The sequence below is a fragment of the Ctenocephalides felis genome, unplaced genomic scaffold, assembly GCF_003426905.1.
Source record: "Ctenocephalides felis isolate EL2017-DRISC unplaced genomic scaffold, ASM342690v1 CF-g0.4_SCAFFOLD_00845, whole genome shotgun sequence".
Taxonomy (NCBI): Eukaryota; Metazoa; Arthropoda; class Insecta; order Siphonaptera; family Pulicidae; genus Ctenocephalides; species Ctenocephalides felis.
This window is the reverse complement of record NW_020536999.1, coordinates 67214615-67233669: the sequence shown is the minus strand read 5'-3', so window position 1 is coordinate 67233669 and position 19055 is coordinate 67214615. Positions and strand designations below refer to the sequence as shown.

The 19055-nt window shown below is 29.9% G+C and overlaps 2 protein-coding genes across 2 annotated transcripts in view; one reads left to right on the top strand and one right to left on the bottom strand.

Annotated features, from left to right (window-relative positions):
* Positions 1-19055, bottom strand: part of LOC113363323 (GPI mannosyltransferase 2-like) — a 56356-nt gene that overhangs the window by 9888 nt on the left and 27413 nt on the right. The window lies entirely within an intron of this gene.
* LOC113387601 (dual oxidase-like) overlaps positions 1-19055 on the top strand; it is a 41891-nt gene that overhangs the window by 5457 nt on the left and 17379 nt on the right. Inside the window, exons 3-14 of the mRNA XM_026624948.1 lie at positions 4200-4257; positions 8681-8857; positions 10635-10796; positions 10927-11108; positions 12613-12856; positions 13140-13264; positions 13531-13633; positions 13981-14064; positions 14351-14569; positions 14748-14911; positions 15139-15311; positions 16842-16969. Of these exons, the coding sequence (XP_026480733.1) occupies positions 4200-4257; positions 8681-8857; positions 10635-10796; positions 10927-11108; positions 12613-12856; positions 13140-13264; positions 13531-13633; positions 13981-14064; positions 14351-14569; positions 14748-14911; positions 15139-15311; positions 16842-16969 (1819 nt within the window). The remainder of the gene's footprint in view (positions 1-4199; positions 4258-8680; positions 8858-10634; positions 10797-10926; positions 11109-12612; positions 12857-13139; positions 13265-13530; positions 13634-13980; positions 14065-14350; positions 14570-14747; positions 14912-15138; positions 15312-16841; positions 16970-19055) is intronic.

Here is a 19055-nt window from a genome sequence, read left to right as displayed (position 1 = left end):
TGTAACATTTGTTGAATCTAATTAACATTGACAGCACATTTTATAAAACAAATAAAAAACGTTACAAAAAAATTATATTAAGGTTTCGTAAACTAAACAAGAGTCCTCATTAAAAAAAACTAACAACGAAAGAAAATACTTTTGTTATACATTTTCAAACATGGCCGTTTGGTTATCTCTTGATAGCGACGTTGCTTGACTTGAGTAGATGGGTGATTACAATTTTCGTCGACGATTTCGGGAACACCGATCAACCAATTTGAATAATTAAAAAAACATTCGATTCGATGAGGAGACGTACTGATTAGTTTTTGGTACAGGCAGATCCAGCCGTTTCGAACAAACAGAGCAAAAAGTGCAGAAATTCCTCATAGCGTTGTGCTTGAGCATGTCGTTATAGATCAGTTGGTTGGCGCGTCACCGTTCGCGTTAGTAGATAAGATAGTCAAGACTGATCGGGTTCGATTCCCACGTCTGTAATTTTTTTTTTTAAATTTTTTTTAATACTTTTTAGGTTTGTATAGTTGATACTACATAAACTATTTAAAATTGGTAACTCAGTGCATATATTTCGCGAACAAAAAATTGATGCATTTGAAATAAAATATGTTCATTCTAACAATAAGTCCGCATACATATATAAACAACGTCGTCTAATTTAATAAGTTTTCATATTTTGTCTACAAAGAACAAACAATAAGAAGTCTAGTTTTTATAATATTTATTCATAGACATTTTTGTTGACTGATTATTTTTATTCTTCGAATGTTTAATTATGGTATGGGAAGTTCCAGTAATTTGCCTTAAGGCACGATGCCATGCGCCCCACTAAGTTTGTGTTTTGTTTATACTCGGTGTTAGATATAATGTAGATTTAAGTTAGTAGGTAACGATAAAATAGGTTTAAGTGAAGATAGACATGTAAATATTTGTATTTCTAGGCCGTTAGGCTGAAATAAATGTAATAAAATACTGAAAATATATATTTAACAAAAATCAAAACTCAACAAGTCTTTGAAATTGTTGAGCTGACTACTTAAACTAAGTGATTTTTTATATATGGCAACCCGAACGGTTGTCCCGTCTCTATGTGATGTATTTACTATTATAATTTTTTAATACTAATGTTTTCTGATGCAGGATATGGGTTATTTTCACTTTGAAACATATTGCAATCAATCTATATTACTAAATAAAAACGGACGTCACTACTGCTTGATATCAGGCTGACCAAAACTATTATATACCCTGGAACATCATATTGAAATAGCACAGCCCTGAACCACAGAAATGAACAAATTATTAATATGAAAAAATAACCAGCTCTTCGATAAAATGATAAACAATCGACATAAAACGAGACATCTTTTTGCATCGTTTTTACAACGATGTTCGCACAGTTTGTGTTTTGCGGCGACAGTGATCACCCATACTGAATGATTATTTTTATTTAGAAGTTTAGTTTAATTGTCAATGTTGCATAAATAAAATGCACTAAAATTAATAATACTAATTATAATATATTATAATTAATACAAAAATGAAGGTGAGAATAATAATAATTTCTTTATAAAACCAGTTGTGAATAATTAATGTTGTTTATATGGATTTGCAGTTGATATAAATTAATTACAAAATTTCAGTTATTATAAGTTATTTTTAAAAATTAATTAATTATAGTTTCTTTATAAATACTATAAATACTTATAATATTTTAAGCCAATTATTTTAAGTTTAAATAATATTGAAGAAATAATACATCAAAATATCAAGAAAAAAACATCGTTAAAAATGTTAAAATTCTTCCAGTGAATTTTGAATATGAAATATGTTTCTTAATTAGTCTGTGCGAGAAGAAATGCTCATATTTCATTCATCAAATAGCTAGAGAATACATTTAAGCAAATATAATCTGTAAAACAAATAACACAATCATATTAACTAAATATTTATGTTTTTCTTCAAGGAATGTGAGTTTCGCGAAGCAATAAATATGAAATTGCTAACTCTAATACTCAGTGTAAAATCAAATTCAACAATTCACAAAAATATTAGATATATATATATATATATATATATATATATATATAAATTAGTTATTTTGTTGTTAATAAAATATTACAGAAGAACGTTAATAAGAAGTGTATTGAAATATTGAAATATTACAGTTTTTGAAAAGGTTTGTGTGTTCTGATAAGCTGATATAAATGAAATCCAACCGGGTACTAATTTACTTTATTAACCAGGATGGATTGAAAGTTTGTTTTTGCCAGAAATACAACTTGCAAATTTTATCAGATCCAGAAATTCCTTATTTTTAATATATAAACTTTTTTTTAACTTCCCGTAGCGTAGTTCGCAAACCGTATTCTCAAAATCGTCGACAAAAAATTGTATCCGCACACACACATACAGCCATTTTTTCTAAGGTTTGTCAAATGAAACCTTTGAAACGTTTATTTTCATTTTTTTTGCGATTACTATAACTTACCTAAACTAAACAAAAATTTCAAACTTCTCAAAAAAATTCAAAATACGTATAAAAAAGTAAATATTTTTTAAAAACTTCAATATTTTAAAAATATTAGTTTTCGGTACGGAAAGTTCCAGCAATTTTCTTTAAATCACATGCACCACTATTTTTTTCCTTTCCTTATTTGAACTATATAAGGTGCATGTCATCGTGCTTATAAGCTTATTATTAAAATCTCTGTAAAATATCTGATAATTTGATGTGCGTACGTCTAATTGTCATTTTTGAACGACAATGGCACGAAATGGCATTTTGTTTTACTTTTTCCACATCATTGAATAAAACCGCTAAACCTGCCTTCCTAAAAATTTGATCACTTCTTCATTTTGTCAATACAAGTAAAAAAAAATATTTTTTTTGAATTATTGAAATACGACGTTCTCTTCACTTTTTGCCCCGTATCTTTGAAACGGATTGTTCTGCCTTAGACTGCTAAAAACTAATCAGCACGTCTCCTTATCAATAGGAATCGAATGTTTTTTTAATCATTCAAATCGGTTGGTCCGTGTTCTCGAAATCGTCGACCAAAAATTGTATCTGCATTTGAATACGTACACAGTTTGTATGTATTACACACATACATCTATTTTTACTAAGGTATGCCAAAATGTTCAGAAACCTTTGAAACGTAAAAACAAATACAAATATTCATTTTCGATTTTTGACGATTGCTGTGACTCATCCTAAAGGAAGTTAATAGTAATTAATTGTTAAATTAGTTGAGATAAAATAAGAAGTAGTAAAAATATTTCAACATATTGTTTTATCAATTTCATAAATTATTTTTTAAATTTTCTTGATATTAAAATCCTTATTGATCTATAACAATATCTACAAATCGCTTGAAGTTTTCAAATTAATTAATTAATTGTAATAAAATATTGAACAACAAAAATATACGAAAATAATATACCCAAATAAATTAAGGTGTGGCAAAACACTAAAACTGAAAATTAAATTTTCGTCTTCTAGACAACTCTGCAAATATTGCGATAGATGTGATTAAATATATATTCATATACTTATTTACATAAAAAGATTACATTGTTGATGCAATTCGACTTTGTGTAATATCCAATTTTGTTGATATTGCAAGTTAATGTTAAATCCAATCAAATGCAAACCGAAATAGTGTACAGAAGTCGCATTTGAAAAACCGACAAAAACTTTAAAAAATCTTTAATACATATATTCCCATACCAATTTTTGCAACAAAATTTACAACAATTTTGCAACTGCATGTTTCGTGCAGTTTTTGTCTTAAAATATTTTAAGAGAAATTGTGCCAGGGATATTGTGTGTCATATAATTTTGGCAAAGAATAATATTTAATGAATGAATAAAACTTTGTTCGATACAGCTATTATATTTGATTTTGTTTTGGTATCAGGTCATTCTGAAAGCTATAAGACATATTTTCAGTAGATCAAGTGAAAAATGATACTTTTTTGATAAAAATTAATCAGAAACATTTATACCGTAAAACATTATTTGTCAACTTAAGACATTATTAAAATATTTTTCTATTATATAAACAATTTTTCATAAAAATATGAATTAAACAAATAACTAAAAACAAATATGTCTTCTTACAAGAAATTGATAACAGATTAAAAGATTACGTGGAATTGATATTATTCAATAAATGTTTATTTTTATATTTCAGGCGATATCATGTCTGGCCATATCAATCTTCCTGATTTTAACAGAAATTCGAAAAGCCGGTAAGTTTTATGTTATTTATAATGTTATCAATGACTTAGCACCAGAGTGTTCAACTGCTGTTGCAGACAAAAAATATTTTGTTGTCAATAAATTCTTTTAATTATTTGTCATCCATTTTATGTATTTTTTTTATTTTTTGGATTTATTTTTAATATTAAACGGAAGCATTTTTCAGTTCTTTCTCAAGGAGTTAAAACTGGCAATGTGGATTATATCAATACTATCGAGCAAAATGTTTTTTTCAAACTTATATTAATCAAAAAATAAATAAAATTATGAATGTGTTACATCGCATTTGGCAACCTGATAATGGTTTTCTATTCTTCCGTGATGTTACATTCTTTTTCCCATCTCTTTCTCTTAATCACTAGTTTTTTTTTCGAAGTTATGTAAAAAAGCAGCTTTTTTGTTTTTAATTAATATAGTAATATGATAAAAATCATAATATAAAGACAAAACTACATAAAAATTTAAAAAAGAAAACATTTTTTTAATTCAATTTTTTTAAAAAACTATTCACGGCAAAGCAAAAATACGTCAAATCGCAAGAATCACCGAAACGTGTACTTTTAAATTATTATATAATAAATAACCACTTACAAGTACAAACTTGAAAGCTCTATGAGATAATAATCCATTCAATAAAATGAAAAATGTGGGGATTCCAAAAACTCTGCGGAAAAATTTACACCCTGCCATCTATGGCACATTTTATGGTACATACAGAGCTGGATTTACAGTATGGGCAAGTCGGGGCTAGTGTTCAGGGTGGCAAATTGTGAAGAAAAAAATGTTCAGAAACCTTCAAAACGTAAAGATCTACAAAAATTTCATTTTATTGTGATTGCTATAGCATACCCTACGGAAAGAAAGTCCTTAGTGCAAAATTTTAACTTAGTGCAGTTTATATTTTTTTTGTTGGAACAATATGAATATGTTGTTAAATTATAGTATGTAATGCGTAATAAATTTTCTGAAATCATATAGTTATTATAATTTAAAAAAAATGAGACATAAAACTAATTAAGTAAAATTTCGGCGGGATGGGGCTACATTTTCGTCAGAGCCCCAGAGCGCTAAATTTCTAAATTGTATAAAAAATTAAGAAAAAAGTATTAGGTATGGATAGCCTTAGTTAAAAATAACTTGTTCTTTAATTTAATTAAATTAAATTAATATAAATAAATTTAAGCTCTTCCATAACTTCAAGATCATCCTAATCGAAATTCAGTAAAGAACATGTATTGATTGAAAGAGGTATGAAATGAGGCGGCCAACCCTTACTACTTTGGGGCATGAAAAGAAGATACATTTGCACATAACATTTATACGCATTTACACATAATATTTACTGAATATTCGTTTAAAAGCTATGTATTTCATTAAATTTATAGATTTAATTCTGCGTGATTATTTTTATACAAGGAACATATCATAAATACTCGTATATTGTGAATCATTCCTAAGAGGAGCATTGTGAATATTGCGATAAATAAAATTCCCGTTAAGCCAGCTATCACTTTAATTGCAAAAAGCACAGAAGACTGCAAATAGTAAACATGATGATACCAATTATTCTTGATTATTATTAAAATTAATTTTAGAAAACCGCAGAAAATCGCGATCATTACTCATCAAAGACATATTGTGATAAATAAAATTAAATAAACTAGTTGTAAGTAGCATTTTGCCTTGAGACAAACGTACCGTAAAGAAATTTATGAGGAATATTAAATGTTTTCAAATACATTATTATAAATACTGTAACTTTCATTGTTCTTATTATAAAAACAAAATATGAGAGCGTATGAATGAGACCACGACGTTTATATATGTTTACAGAAAAGTAAATGACCAAAACTTAATCAATCGGATTTAAAATGAAAGGCATTGTCTAATAGTTATAAGAATTATACAAATTGAATAGCAAAGTTAAAATTATTAATATTAAGTACATAAGTGTTCTTCAGAACTTTAGATATAATTAAAATTAAAATCCGAATCATTTTTTTGGAATTTAAAAAATATGAATTAAATTTTGAAATATTTTTTTTCTTCGTGCAAAAGCAATTTTTTTGTTAACATAAGCAAAAATTTACATTTAGCTCCAAATCTCAGAAACAGCTGGATCTGCCTTTGCCAAAAAGTAATCACCACTTCTCCCATTCATTACAAATTTAATGTTTTTTGGATCATTCAAATCGGATGCTCAGTTCTCCCAAAACTCAGTGTTTATTTTCTGCACTTTTTGCTTAATATCTCCGAAAAGATCTTTTTCAAAAAAAAAAAAATTGTAAAGCTTTCAAAAATTTTAAACTAGTGGAGCGCAATACATCGTGCCTTAAGGCAAATTGCTGGAACTACATGTACCATTTTTTTTTAAAGATTAACATTTTTTAAAAAAAAAATTGTTCGAAAAAATTAGATTTTTGAGAAACTGTAAATTTTTTCTTTATTTTGGAATATTTTGGATATTCTGATATTGTTTTTGAAAGCAATCGTACTGCCTTAACTGCATAGAGACGAAATATGGAAGCGTTGGTACGGAACCCATAGGAATGTAAACAAAATTTATACTTGTTAAACGTAATTTATAATTGTTAAAACCTCTATAAAATATCTGATAATTTTATGTGTATATGTCTATTGATCATTTTTGAACGCCAAATGGCATTTTTTTTTACTTTAATAACTTCCCGAAGGAGAAGTTTATGTTTTCATCGAAAAATCCGATTCGCTAATTTTATGTTTTCTCGACGTTTCAAGCCATTCTGAATCGAATGAGACCAAATTTGGAAAAAGTATGTGTGTGTGTGAACAGATTTTTTGCCGTAAATTGACGTTTTCTCGAAAACGGCTGGGCCGATTTCAAAAATTTAAAAGCCATTCGACGTATCTCGACGAGGACTATCGTTTGTCAGTTTTGTGGAACGATCGGCCGAAACGTTTCTTTATAAATAGCAGAAAAGTGAAAAATTTTTCGTGCACGTTTTAGCCCGCAATTCTGAACCGATTATGTAAATTCAAAAACCGTTCAAAAAGTATTGATTGGGAATCGTGCTGATTAGTTTTTGGTAAAGATCGGCCGGGCCGTTTTCTTGTAATAAAGTGTTGAAAAAATTTTTTTCGGCGATTTTTATTATTATTTTTTTGACGGTAGATACTAGTCTTCTAGGTCATACTAAAATATTACGGCCCTACGACAATTGGTTTAACTTTGAAAATTCGTCAAAGTTTGCAAAAACTGGTATCGTTTTTTTGGAATTTGTCAAAATTAGACCTTTCATCGACGTTTTCTCAAAAACGCCTGAACCGATTTCAGAAATTTAAAAGCCATTTGATGTATTTCGATGAGAACTATCGTTTGTCAGATGTGTGCGACGATCTACCAAGCCGTTTCTTTGTAATTTGAAAAATAGTGTTAAACTTTTCGTCCACATCTAAGCTCATCCTACCAAACCGATTTTAAAAAATCAAAAACTGTTCGAAAGATATTAGTTGGGAAAGATACTGATTAGTTTTAGATGAAAATCTACCGAGCCGTTTTCTTATAATTAACTGTTGAAAAAAAAATTAAGCCGATTTTTATGAAACTTTTTTTGGCGATAAACATCATGGTCTTATAGAACTTACTAAAATATTACGGCCTTACGACATGTAGTTTAATTTTAAAAATTCATCAAAGTTTGAGAAAATAGTAGTTTTTTGGCGTTTGTTAAAATTAAAATTAGACTATTTACTTGGTATAATGATAGAGTACTTGGTCTTAATGAACATACTAAATCATTAAAGTCCTACGGAAACTGGTTCAATTATAAAAATTGTTGATTTTCGAAAATTTGCTCTTAGAAAATATACCGAGTTAACGTGTTCGTTCGTTTTCAATTATGTGTAATAAATCCACTTGGAATACTTTTAATCATTCATAAATTAATTTATATTTTATTGATTAAGTCGAATATTTACACATATCGGGAAGTTCATGTAACTTGCCTCAAGGCTAAATACCAAACCAACTAGTTCACTAGATCTTCGAAACGGCTAGAGCTGCTTACGCCAAAAACTAATCAGCACGTCTCCTTATCAAGAGCAATTGATTGTTTTTTGAATAATTGAAATCGGTTGATCCGTGTTCCCAAAACCGTCGACGAAAATTTGTATCCGCACATACACACACACACACATAAATCAATTTTTTCTAAGATATGCCAAAATATTCAGAAACCTTTGAAACGTAAATATATATAAAAATTTTCATTTTCGATTTTTTTGCCATTACTATAACTTACCCTACGGGAAGTTAATTATGGTAAATGCAAGCAATTTTCGTAAGGCCTTAAAACCAGTAATGCCATGCACTACTGGTTTTATTCAATATTATTGAGTACTGTTAAATCAATGATTTTTGAATTTCTCTTCTAGATTGCCAATCTAAGCCAAGTTTAACCGGTATAGCAGCTCGTCGAGATTCGATAGCCGATTGGTTACTATGGGGTTGCAGCGACTCGTCGTGCGCCAAGCCAGAACGACCTGCTCCCGAATACGAGGGCTACGATGGCTGGTACAACAATCCATCAAAACCAGATCTAGGAGCTATAGGTAATACAAGCTGGTCAAGAATTGAGCAGCCTACATTTGTAATCAACCCGCAAACTCTCGTGAGAGCGGATAATAATTGTTTTTTCATGTAAATAGTACTGCAGATTATTATGAGTATAGAGTTTAGCAAATAGAATGAGAGTAAAATAGTAGTTACATTCACTTCTTATGGTGACGGAATAAATCATTTACAGTCCACTACATGATCGGCACCAACTAGATCTTACAATTAGTCAATTGTACAGGAATAACTGCAAAAATTGAGTAAGAAAATTAGATCGGCCATTTGGAAACAAACTAATTTACAACTATTTTTATCACTGTGTAGATTATTTTAAACTTTCCGAGAGTAAAGTTTGTTGAAGTAAAACATCTTTAGGCGCGACTAGGGTGTAAATCCGTACAAATGCAACGGAAGTCCGTTACGCCCAAACTGTCCGTCATTCGCTCTCGATGAGACCATTTCTATACGGGTCAATTGTCATTAGACGTCGTGTATGTGAATATATGTCGTTGTATGCGTACCGGTATCAACGTTGTATGCGTACCGGCATCGACGTTATACGCGTATATCAACAAGGAAATCGGCATAAATAAAAAAAAAAACATTTTAAAGTTACATCGTAGCTCAAATCTTGATTTAATGAAAAATTCCTGAATCAGAAGAATATTTTATCCTGTCCACCGTAAATAATTATAATGAAAATAATAAAACAAATTTGCGCCGTGTACGAAACAGAAGTTTATAGAAATAATTTCTATATTATTCCTTGTTTCTATAAATCTGTGAAATCAAAACTATTTTCTAGGCAAGACAGATATTGCAGCTGTTGAAAGTAAAAAATATACAAGCAGTCAATGAATGTATATGATAATTTTAATTACATGAAGTTCTTTAAACACAAGTACATTGTGAGTGAAGTTGCGAAAACAATATTTGTTTAGGCGTTGTTTTACATAATCCACTTTGCGAACGAATATTATAGAATTTATTAATCAGCAGTTACTTCATTTCTCTAATGAAGGTTCATTTCTAAATGCTAATTACAATGACAAACCGATAATGATGATCAAATGATCATGTCATATTTGTAGTATGAATTTAATTACATTATTGTTTTTAAATATTATACATATTTTTAATGCTATTATAAATATATAATTTATAATTTATCATTATATAAATGTGTATAATGGTTGACACTAACAAATGTGTGCATCGTGAGTGTTACCACATTACTAATAAACATTATTCAAAATTGTTATATGATGTATTTACTTTTACTTAAATGCCATCTTGTACAGTAGCAAATAAGTTTTACTTCAATCGCGTGTGAACCTTACGCACACTCTTTTTTTACCAGAAAATGTAATTTACTTGTTTTGAGTTTTCTCGAAGTATAGGGTCATTTATGTGTGAGCCAAAAAAAATAAAATAAGTGAATAGGACTTTTCATCGAGTACCTATGTAGTCGTACTTACTTTGCGAATACCTATAAATATAATACCTGATATAGATTTTTCTTGAATGAGTACAAATAATCTTGACTTGATAAATCTTATTTATAATGTATTTATTTTTTGTTACTGAACTTTGATTTCCGTATGAGAGGAGATTTGAAAAATTAGATTCATTTTTACTTGATTTTAGGGATGGATGCATAAAACATTCAAAGCTTTCAAACTAACATTCGGACTGAAAAGAAATAAAGCTATTTATATATAAATATATATATATATATATATATATAATATATATAATATTATTTTATTACAGATACACCATTATTACGTAGAGTACCGGCCGCATACGAGGATGGTGTCTACAAACCCTCAGGAAGCGACAGACCTAATCCGCTGGAGTTGAGCCGACAATTATTATCAGGACCACCTGGACAAATGTCAAAAACTGGCAAAAGTGCTCTACTAGTGTTTTTTGGTAATGTAGTTTCACATAAAAAGATTACATTTGAAAACTTAAATTCGACAGAGCAAGAAAATTAATGATAATTAAATGAACCTTTTGAGGGCAGTTAATATATGAAAGTGATGTAATGTTTTGTTTCCAGGCCAACAAGTGGTCGAAGAAATTCTAGATGCCCAACGTGCAGCCTGCCCTCCTGAATATTTCAACGTTCCAATACCAGAAGACCATGAATATAGGGTGAAAACTAATCATACTGAAATGCCTGTCCTTAGAACCAGATTCGACGCTTCTACTGGATTTTCACCAAATAATCCTCGGCAACAGGTATCAAATCAAACAAACCTTTAGCAATCGGGCAAATTGTTATTTAAAAGAATCTTGGAATAATAATTATTGCCTTAATCAGAGAATGTGTCACGGAGGTGAAAGGTGTGAAAGCGCCAATAATGTACATTGTCCAAATGTTGTTAAAACAATTGCCTTATTATAACACATCAGTCAATAAGTCCGTAGGATAACTAAGAAAAACCTAACCTAAGAAATATTTATTCAACTTAGTCTTCTTCGAAGACGATATACTAAATTTCGAACTTTTCGATACCATTTTTGTAATACGATTTTTACTTTGCTACAAAATTCGGCGATCAACTCTTTAATCGGCAAAAATTTATTTACAGCGCACAATCTTTTGAGATCTGTGAACTCGACATGGTCGCTGGGAAATAGGTCTAAGAAATATAGTAAGAGGGGAAGCAATTTGTACTCCAATTCATGGTTTTTGCCACTGTTTTCACGGATTTGTGATTAGGTGCGCTGTCCTGATCAAGCATCACTTTCATTATTTTTTAAATAGGTCATATTTCCGATTTCGATCTTCAAAAGCTCTATAGTATAGTCACTGTTGGAGGTCTGGCCTTTCTTAAAATAGTTGAACAAGATCATTCTTTGCGAATTCTAAAAAACTGATGCCATGATCTTGCCAGCTGATTGTCTGCATTTTTTTCTTCTCATCTAGCATCTTCGTATCTAGTCCACTCGGCTGACTGTCTATTCTACTCCATCGTGTAGTGGTGGAGCCGGGTCGCATTCATGGCAACATATTGAAGCTAAAACTCAATTTTATTTTATTGTTATGGTTTTGATCAAATGTGAGTTTACGCAGCACCCATTTAGCGCTGAGCTTATACCTATTCAAATATTCATGAACGATATGTCCAAAATGCTTCATTGACATCTTTAAGGTATCAGGTATCTCAGGCAATTTCACTTTTCGGTTTTGCAAAATAATTATTTGGAATTTTTTATGTTTTCCGGTGTAACCATCAAAATTGGCCTTCCAGATTGTTCAGCATCATCAGTATCTGTACGGCCACATTTAAAATCAGCAAACCACGTCTCCACCGTTTGCTTCAATTTGATGCAGTTCAGATAACACCTGTCAATTGATACTTTAGCTATTATAATATTTTTACCCATTTGAATACATGATTTTGAAAAACTCAAAAGTAGCGTCACTTGAACCTTTGTAACTTGTAAACTAATCGTCAGATTGTCATAAAAATTTGACATATATCTTCTTAATGTTGATGCTTCCTACAAATCATATGGATTATTACATAGTAACACTATGTGTCATCCTACGGAATTATTGAGTGACGTATTATTCTATAATTTTAAAGTGTTTAAAATATTTCATATAGGCATATTTATCAAATACGCTTATCTCGAAAAACAGAAGAATTACATAAAAGACCAATTACTATTTAATATTAGGCTTTTTGACTGCAAAAATATAACTGTAGTTATTGTTTTTCGTTTCCACTTTCAGTTGAACGAGATAACACCTTACTTAGATGGCGGCCTGATGTATGGTACATCAAGGGCCTGGGCAGATCAGCTTCGTACATATTCTAATGGTACCATGGATCCTAATGGCCTACTGGCGACTTCTCACAATGGATTATTTCCTGAGTACAACACTGTCAGGTTGCCTATGGCAAATCCACCACCTCCTACATTGCACGAAGAATTTGTTAAGAAGCACGAACTATTACCAGTCAACAGATTTTTCAGTAAATAATATTTTGATCATACTTGCATAATATGGTATAATACGCAATATTCGCTTTAGTAATATAGATAACTAAATTGCATGAATAATTTCAGTTTAATAAAGGTTCAGTTTAATTCATCTTTTTTGTATTCAAATCTAGGAAATTTCGTTGATCTCTCTTCTAATAAATAGTATATAAGTGCATCTTTATTATTAGTAGGAGTTATGAAAATAGATGGTATGCAAAAACTGTATGCTTGATTAGTAAAATTAAGATCTTATTAAAACATTTATACTTTCAGAATTGGGAAATCCACGTGGTAATGAAAATACGTTTCTTCTGACTTTTGGAATTCTGTGGTTCAGATGGCACAATCATTTAGCAAAAGCTTTTGCCAAAAGCAAGCCAGATTGGTCAGGAGAAAAGGTAAAATATATTTTAAAGCGCTCATTTGTAATATAATTGCAACAATTCTAAATAGAATCATCACTTGTAATAAGTTCTACATGCTTACTTATTTTTTACATCACGTCAATAAAATACAGAACGATCACTACTTTATAAAACTGACTAAAAAAACTCAACATAAATCACAAAATCTGATAATATTTACTTAAAATTAATCGATCTGCTAACAATACTATTATTTTTCTATGCTATTTAATAATAAATAAACTTTTATTTTGTTTTAGATATTCAATGAAGCACGAAAATGGACAATAGCAACACAACAGCATATAGTTGTTTATAAGTGGCTTCCTGAATGGCTCAGCAAAGAACTGCCGGTTTATGAAAGTAAGAAAAACACACTTTTTATAAAAAATAAATAAACTTTCCTGCAGTAATGAATTTCAATATATAAAAACAAATCAATTTTGAATATATTAAAGATCAATAAAAATCTCAAATTAAATAAAAAAGTATAAAGTGCTTGTAACGTTCGAAATTATTTAATCCAGAAAAACTATCAAACTTTTCACAATCTATCTGGAAACATATTAGGAAAAAAACGATCCGGAGTTGACTATTGAAGTTGATTTTTTTTTGAAATTGGTGGCATTTTGAAGATTCTTAAAGAGTATTATATTTATCATTATCGATCAAGCATTTATAACTAGAATTATATTTGATTTTTTTCACAGAATACGATCCAAGTATTGATCCACAGATAGACCAATTTTTCCAAGCTGCTGCTTTTAGATTTGGCCACACCTTAGTGCCATCAGGTAAAAAATAATAATAACATCATTGAAAATCAATACTAGTTCTTCAACTGACATTAAATAAAAGTATCCAAAAAATTTATAATCAAATACCAAAATTGTATTATGATAGTTCTAATTTATTATTTATGTTTGACTGTTTTCTACTCTTTATTATGCTTGTTTCTGATACCATCTTATATAATAAGACTATTTCAATTTGATTGATAAAATTAAGTTGTTTTGAAAACAATTTTAGTTTTTATCGTAATAGAACAAATTTTGATACATTTTTTTTCATTTAATTTAGGAGTGTATCTTCGAGATTATGGAAGGAATGGATGTGGTATACACATACCGAATTGGAACAGAACAGCTGTAAGAACTTGTAACAGTTTCTGGAGACCACAAGACGCAATCAAGACCAATTATACGACCAGTGAATTTGTTGACATTGACAGATTGCTCATGGGCATGGCTTTTCAAGCTTGTGAACGTGAAGACAATATAATTGTTGAAGATCTAAGAGGTAACAAAGTTTTTGTGCCAGATTCACAAAATATATACTACACCACAAAATTTTACCATGATTCTTTACTGCAGTTAATATTTGCAATATTAAATATTCTTCATATTTATTTTTTTATGAATTTTTGGACATAATAATTTTATAATAAAATTAATTTTTTTTTAATTATCTTTTTCAGGTCGTGTTTTTGGGCCATTAGAGTTTTCAAGAAGGGATCTGATGGCATTGAATATTCAGCGCGGTCGGGACCATGGCTTGCCCGATTTTAACACAGCCAGAAAAGCTTATAATTTGGCTCCTGTTGTGAATGTTAACCATTTTGTCAACGTTAATGCTAGTATTGTAAGTATCCAATAACCAGAAATGATACTTGAGTGGAACAGAATGGTTTCGACAACGCTATGTCGAGATATACGATAATTTTTCTTAATTATCATTTTCTGAATTATAACCCAAACTGTGAATATGAAACATTCACAACAGCGAGCAATAATTGATAATTTATGGAAATGCGATTAGTTATTATAACGTAGCAAGATTTCTAACTCTATTTTTGTTTTAAATTTCAGCGCCAAAAATTAAGCAACCTTTACAGTGGTAATCTAGAAAAATTGGACATTTGGGTTGGCGGTATCCTTGAGACTGCAGAAGGTCCTGGGGAATTTTTCACCGAAGTCATTCAAGATCAATTCAGAAGAATCAGAGATGGCGATCGTTTCTGGTTCGAAAATATGGGAAATGGGTATAGAATATATTTAAATAGCACGGAAATGATGAATTTGAAACAACTTATAGTCGTTTCATTAATAATCAACATTTCAGATTTAAATTTTGTTACTTCAAATTATAATACTATCAATTTGTTCCTGAAATGGGCGCCGAGAAGATTCCTCTTATATCATAGCTCTAAAAACTCGCGAGTTCACATAGTAAACTTATGCCAAAGCATGAAAACATCGAAGGAGATTTATCGAGAAATATTTGCAAATCGTTTCTGCAGACACATTTCTTGATACATAATAAATGTAATTCACTCCGTTATGAAATAGTCAGTCAAGTAAGAGCGTCCCACAGATAATAAAAGATTTTGTTCTAATTGCTTCGCGAGCCGATAAAGGAAAGCTTTCTCCTTGATCCATTATCAATAAAAAATTAGGTTGTCGTTGATCTTTTGAAAGAAAATCACGTTAAACGGGATGGGTGCTAAATACGCGTCGCGCTACGGAACTGCGCTCCTTTGCATCTACTGGAAAGGTCCCAAAATGTCGCATTCAGCGGCTGCTAAATATATGAGAAAGTCGAAAGCATGTATACAGAAGTAGATAGAGCGATATAAAGTGTTTGAAAATGTCAATAATTTGCGGCAAGGACAAGCAAAATTTATGGCAAAAGGTTTAGATGTATCCTACAAAACTATCAGAGCCCTTCTTCGGACTCATGATCTGTAATGACGCAACACAATGAAGAAAACTCTGTTCTCTATGGGTAAGTTATGTCCTCACTCGAACCTGATCAACTTCCACCAGAAAAAAGGTGAAAAACTTGGAATAAAAAAGGTGCATCTTTGCGCCTGCTTCTCAAATCAGGGATTTGGCATTTTGTACCTCTTTTCTGACAACCTAGATGACGAGAAAATGATAAAAATCTACAGAAACGCTTTACTGCCATCTGCCAAACGATGGTTCATAACAAAAATTGAGGATTGGTTTCTGCAGGAGAACAATGATCCTAAACACCAAACCAAGCTCTGTGGAAAACTCAATATGGCATTGTTACATTGGATTGGCCGATCCAGTCACCCGATGCAAACCTTACTGAAAATTTGTAGGCATATATTTAAAAGAAGCTTCATGGAAGACGCACATACACTTTGGAGTAGTTGTCTTACAAAATTGCTCGGATCTAAAGATCCTTTCCACTAGAACACGCTGTCAAATTAGTAGAAGGCATGCCTCGGAGATGCCAGGCAATTTTCGACGCCTGGTGACAGAACACATAATTGACCGAATTGCATCATTGTTTGTAATACATGTATATAAATATATGTACATGAACAAAAATTTCATAAAATATTTTTCTTTAATAATTACCACGACCACGCTTTTACTTGACCGACTCTATGTTAATTTCATCCGAGTCCAATCTTTCTCCTCTTTCTATCGATTTAAATAAGTTTCATTATTTAGTTCCAATTACATGTTTAGTCAATGGACTATATTGAAAAAGTATTGTAATTGATTTGCACTTTTTATTGTATTTTATCATTGAACAGATTATTTACGAGAGCTGAGATCGACAGAATAAAATTGCTAGAATTAAGCGATATTATAATGGCAGTTACAAAAATGGAAGCGGGCGATATTCAGACAAATGTCTTCCAGATACCACTGGAAAAAGATTGTAAGTACATTTGAAATGGAATAAAAGAGATTCCAAACTTTATTACACGTTTAAATCTATATATATATATATATATATATTATATATATATATATATATATATATATACGAGGTGTGTTCAAAAAGTACCCGGAATTACTAATAATTAAATTTCGCGGGTCTGAAGTGTCGGATTGTCAAATTTTTTTTTTTATTGTGTTGGTATACATGCCCCTAAAGTATGATGAAATTTTCAGCTATATTCACTGTTTACTTTGTCTGTGGTAGTCGCTAAGGTTCGACGTGTTTTTCTGAGCTCGGCGATTTTTACAATGGAAGAATTGAAAAGTCAAAGAATTTGTATTAAATTTTGCGTAAAAAATGAAATAAAGTGTTGCAAAGTGCAAAAATTCACCAGATATGGCTCCGTGTGACTTTTTCCTATTCCCAAAGTTGAAGAGACCCATGAAAGGACGGCGGTTTTCCTCGATTGAAGAAAATCGCTGAGAGTGCTCAAGGACATTTAAAAAAGTGAATATCAAGGGTGCTTCGAAAATTGGAAAAAACGCTGGCATAAGTGTATTATATCTGGGGGGACTACTTTGAAGGGGACCACATTAATGTAGACGAATAAATAAATATTTTTTTGAAAAAACGAAAATTCCGGGTACTTTTTGAACAGACCTCGTATATATATATATATATATATATATATATATATATATATATGATATTCAGTTTTCAGGGCAATACATGAATTAAAAAATTTGTATGACTTTAAAACATTTTTATTTTTTCCATACGTTTCGACACATTGTTTTGTGTCATCTTCAGTGGACTCTAGATTAAAGGAACAGATAAAAATTATTAAATAAAACTAAAATATAAGAAGTGATATGGTATGAACTTACATGTAATTGAATTAATCCTAATTATTTCATATTATAAATGTTCACAATGCACAATCCTAATTATTTCATATTATAAATGTTCACAATGCAACAAGAAACCAAACTTTGTCATTTTAAATTGAATTGTTCAATTTAAAATGACAAAGTTTGGTTTTTTGTTGCATTGTGAACATTTATAATATGAAATAATTAGGATTGTGCATTGTGAACATTTATAATATGAAATAATTAGGATTAATTCAATTACATGTAAGTTCATACCATATCACTTCTTCTTATATTTTAGTTTTATTTAATAATTTCTATCTGTCCACTGAAGATGACACAAAACAATGTGTCGAAACGTATGGAAAAAATAAAAATGTTTTAAAGTCATACAAATTTTTTAATTGATGTATTGCCCTGAAAACTGAATATCACATATTTCAACATCAAAATTATAATAAAAAAATTTAATATATATATATATATATATAATATATATAAATTTTCGAATTTCCTTGCTTCCAGGGGCTCAAATGGCTCCAAATTGATAAAAAACAATTCTCTGAAGCTCTTAATATTAATGTTGGAAATAGCATGGAAAAATTTTCAAAAATTTTAAAATTGTTTTTTAGATGTAATTTAGCGAACAAATGAATGAGTAAAACTCATTATATATATATATATATATATATATATATATATATATATTAATTGTTTAATATGAACAAAACAGCACTCAGATTTGTTTAACACAACTTTATTTTATGATTACAGACGTTTCGAGACCATGGTGTGTCTCATCTTCAGTGTAATTTCAAAAACAGTTACTTATATACTACACATTCTTTAATAATTTATTTAAATTTCATTTAATTTTTGGTATACAAAAAACACCAACTATTCCTTGCAATGCTTGACACCGTACTAAAGAAACATATAACACTTACAGAAATATTCTAAACAAATTTGAAGTACTTATATAGATGGAGACAGAGAGGGTATCATTATAATGTAAACAGAAGGAGTGCTATCGCATACAAAATAGAAAAAAATGAAAAAAACAAATTAATTTATTGAAAAGAATAAGATAAATGAAAAAATTTATAAATTATTAATGATGTTTATATAAGTGTCATGTAAAATATTTGTGTCGGTTCTTAGATTTATGCTATTGTAGTCCGAACTATTAACATTGATTCTGCCATGCTCCG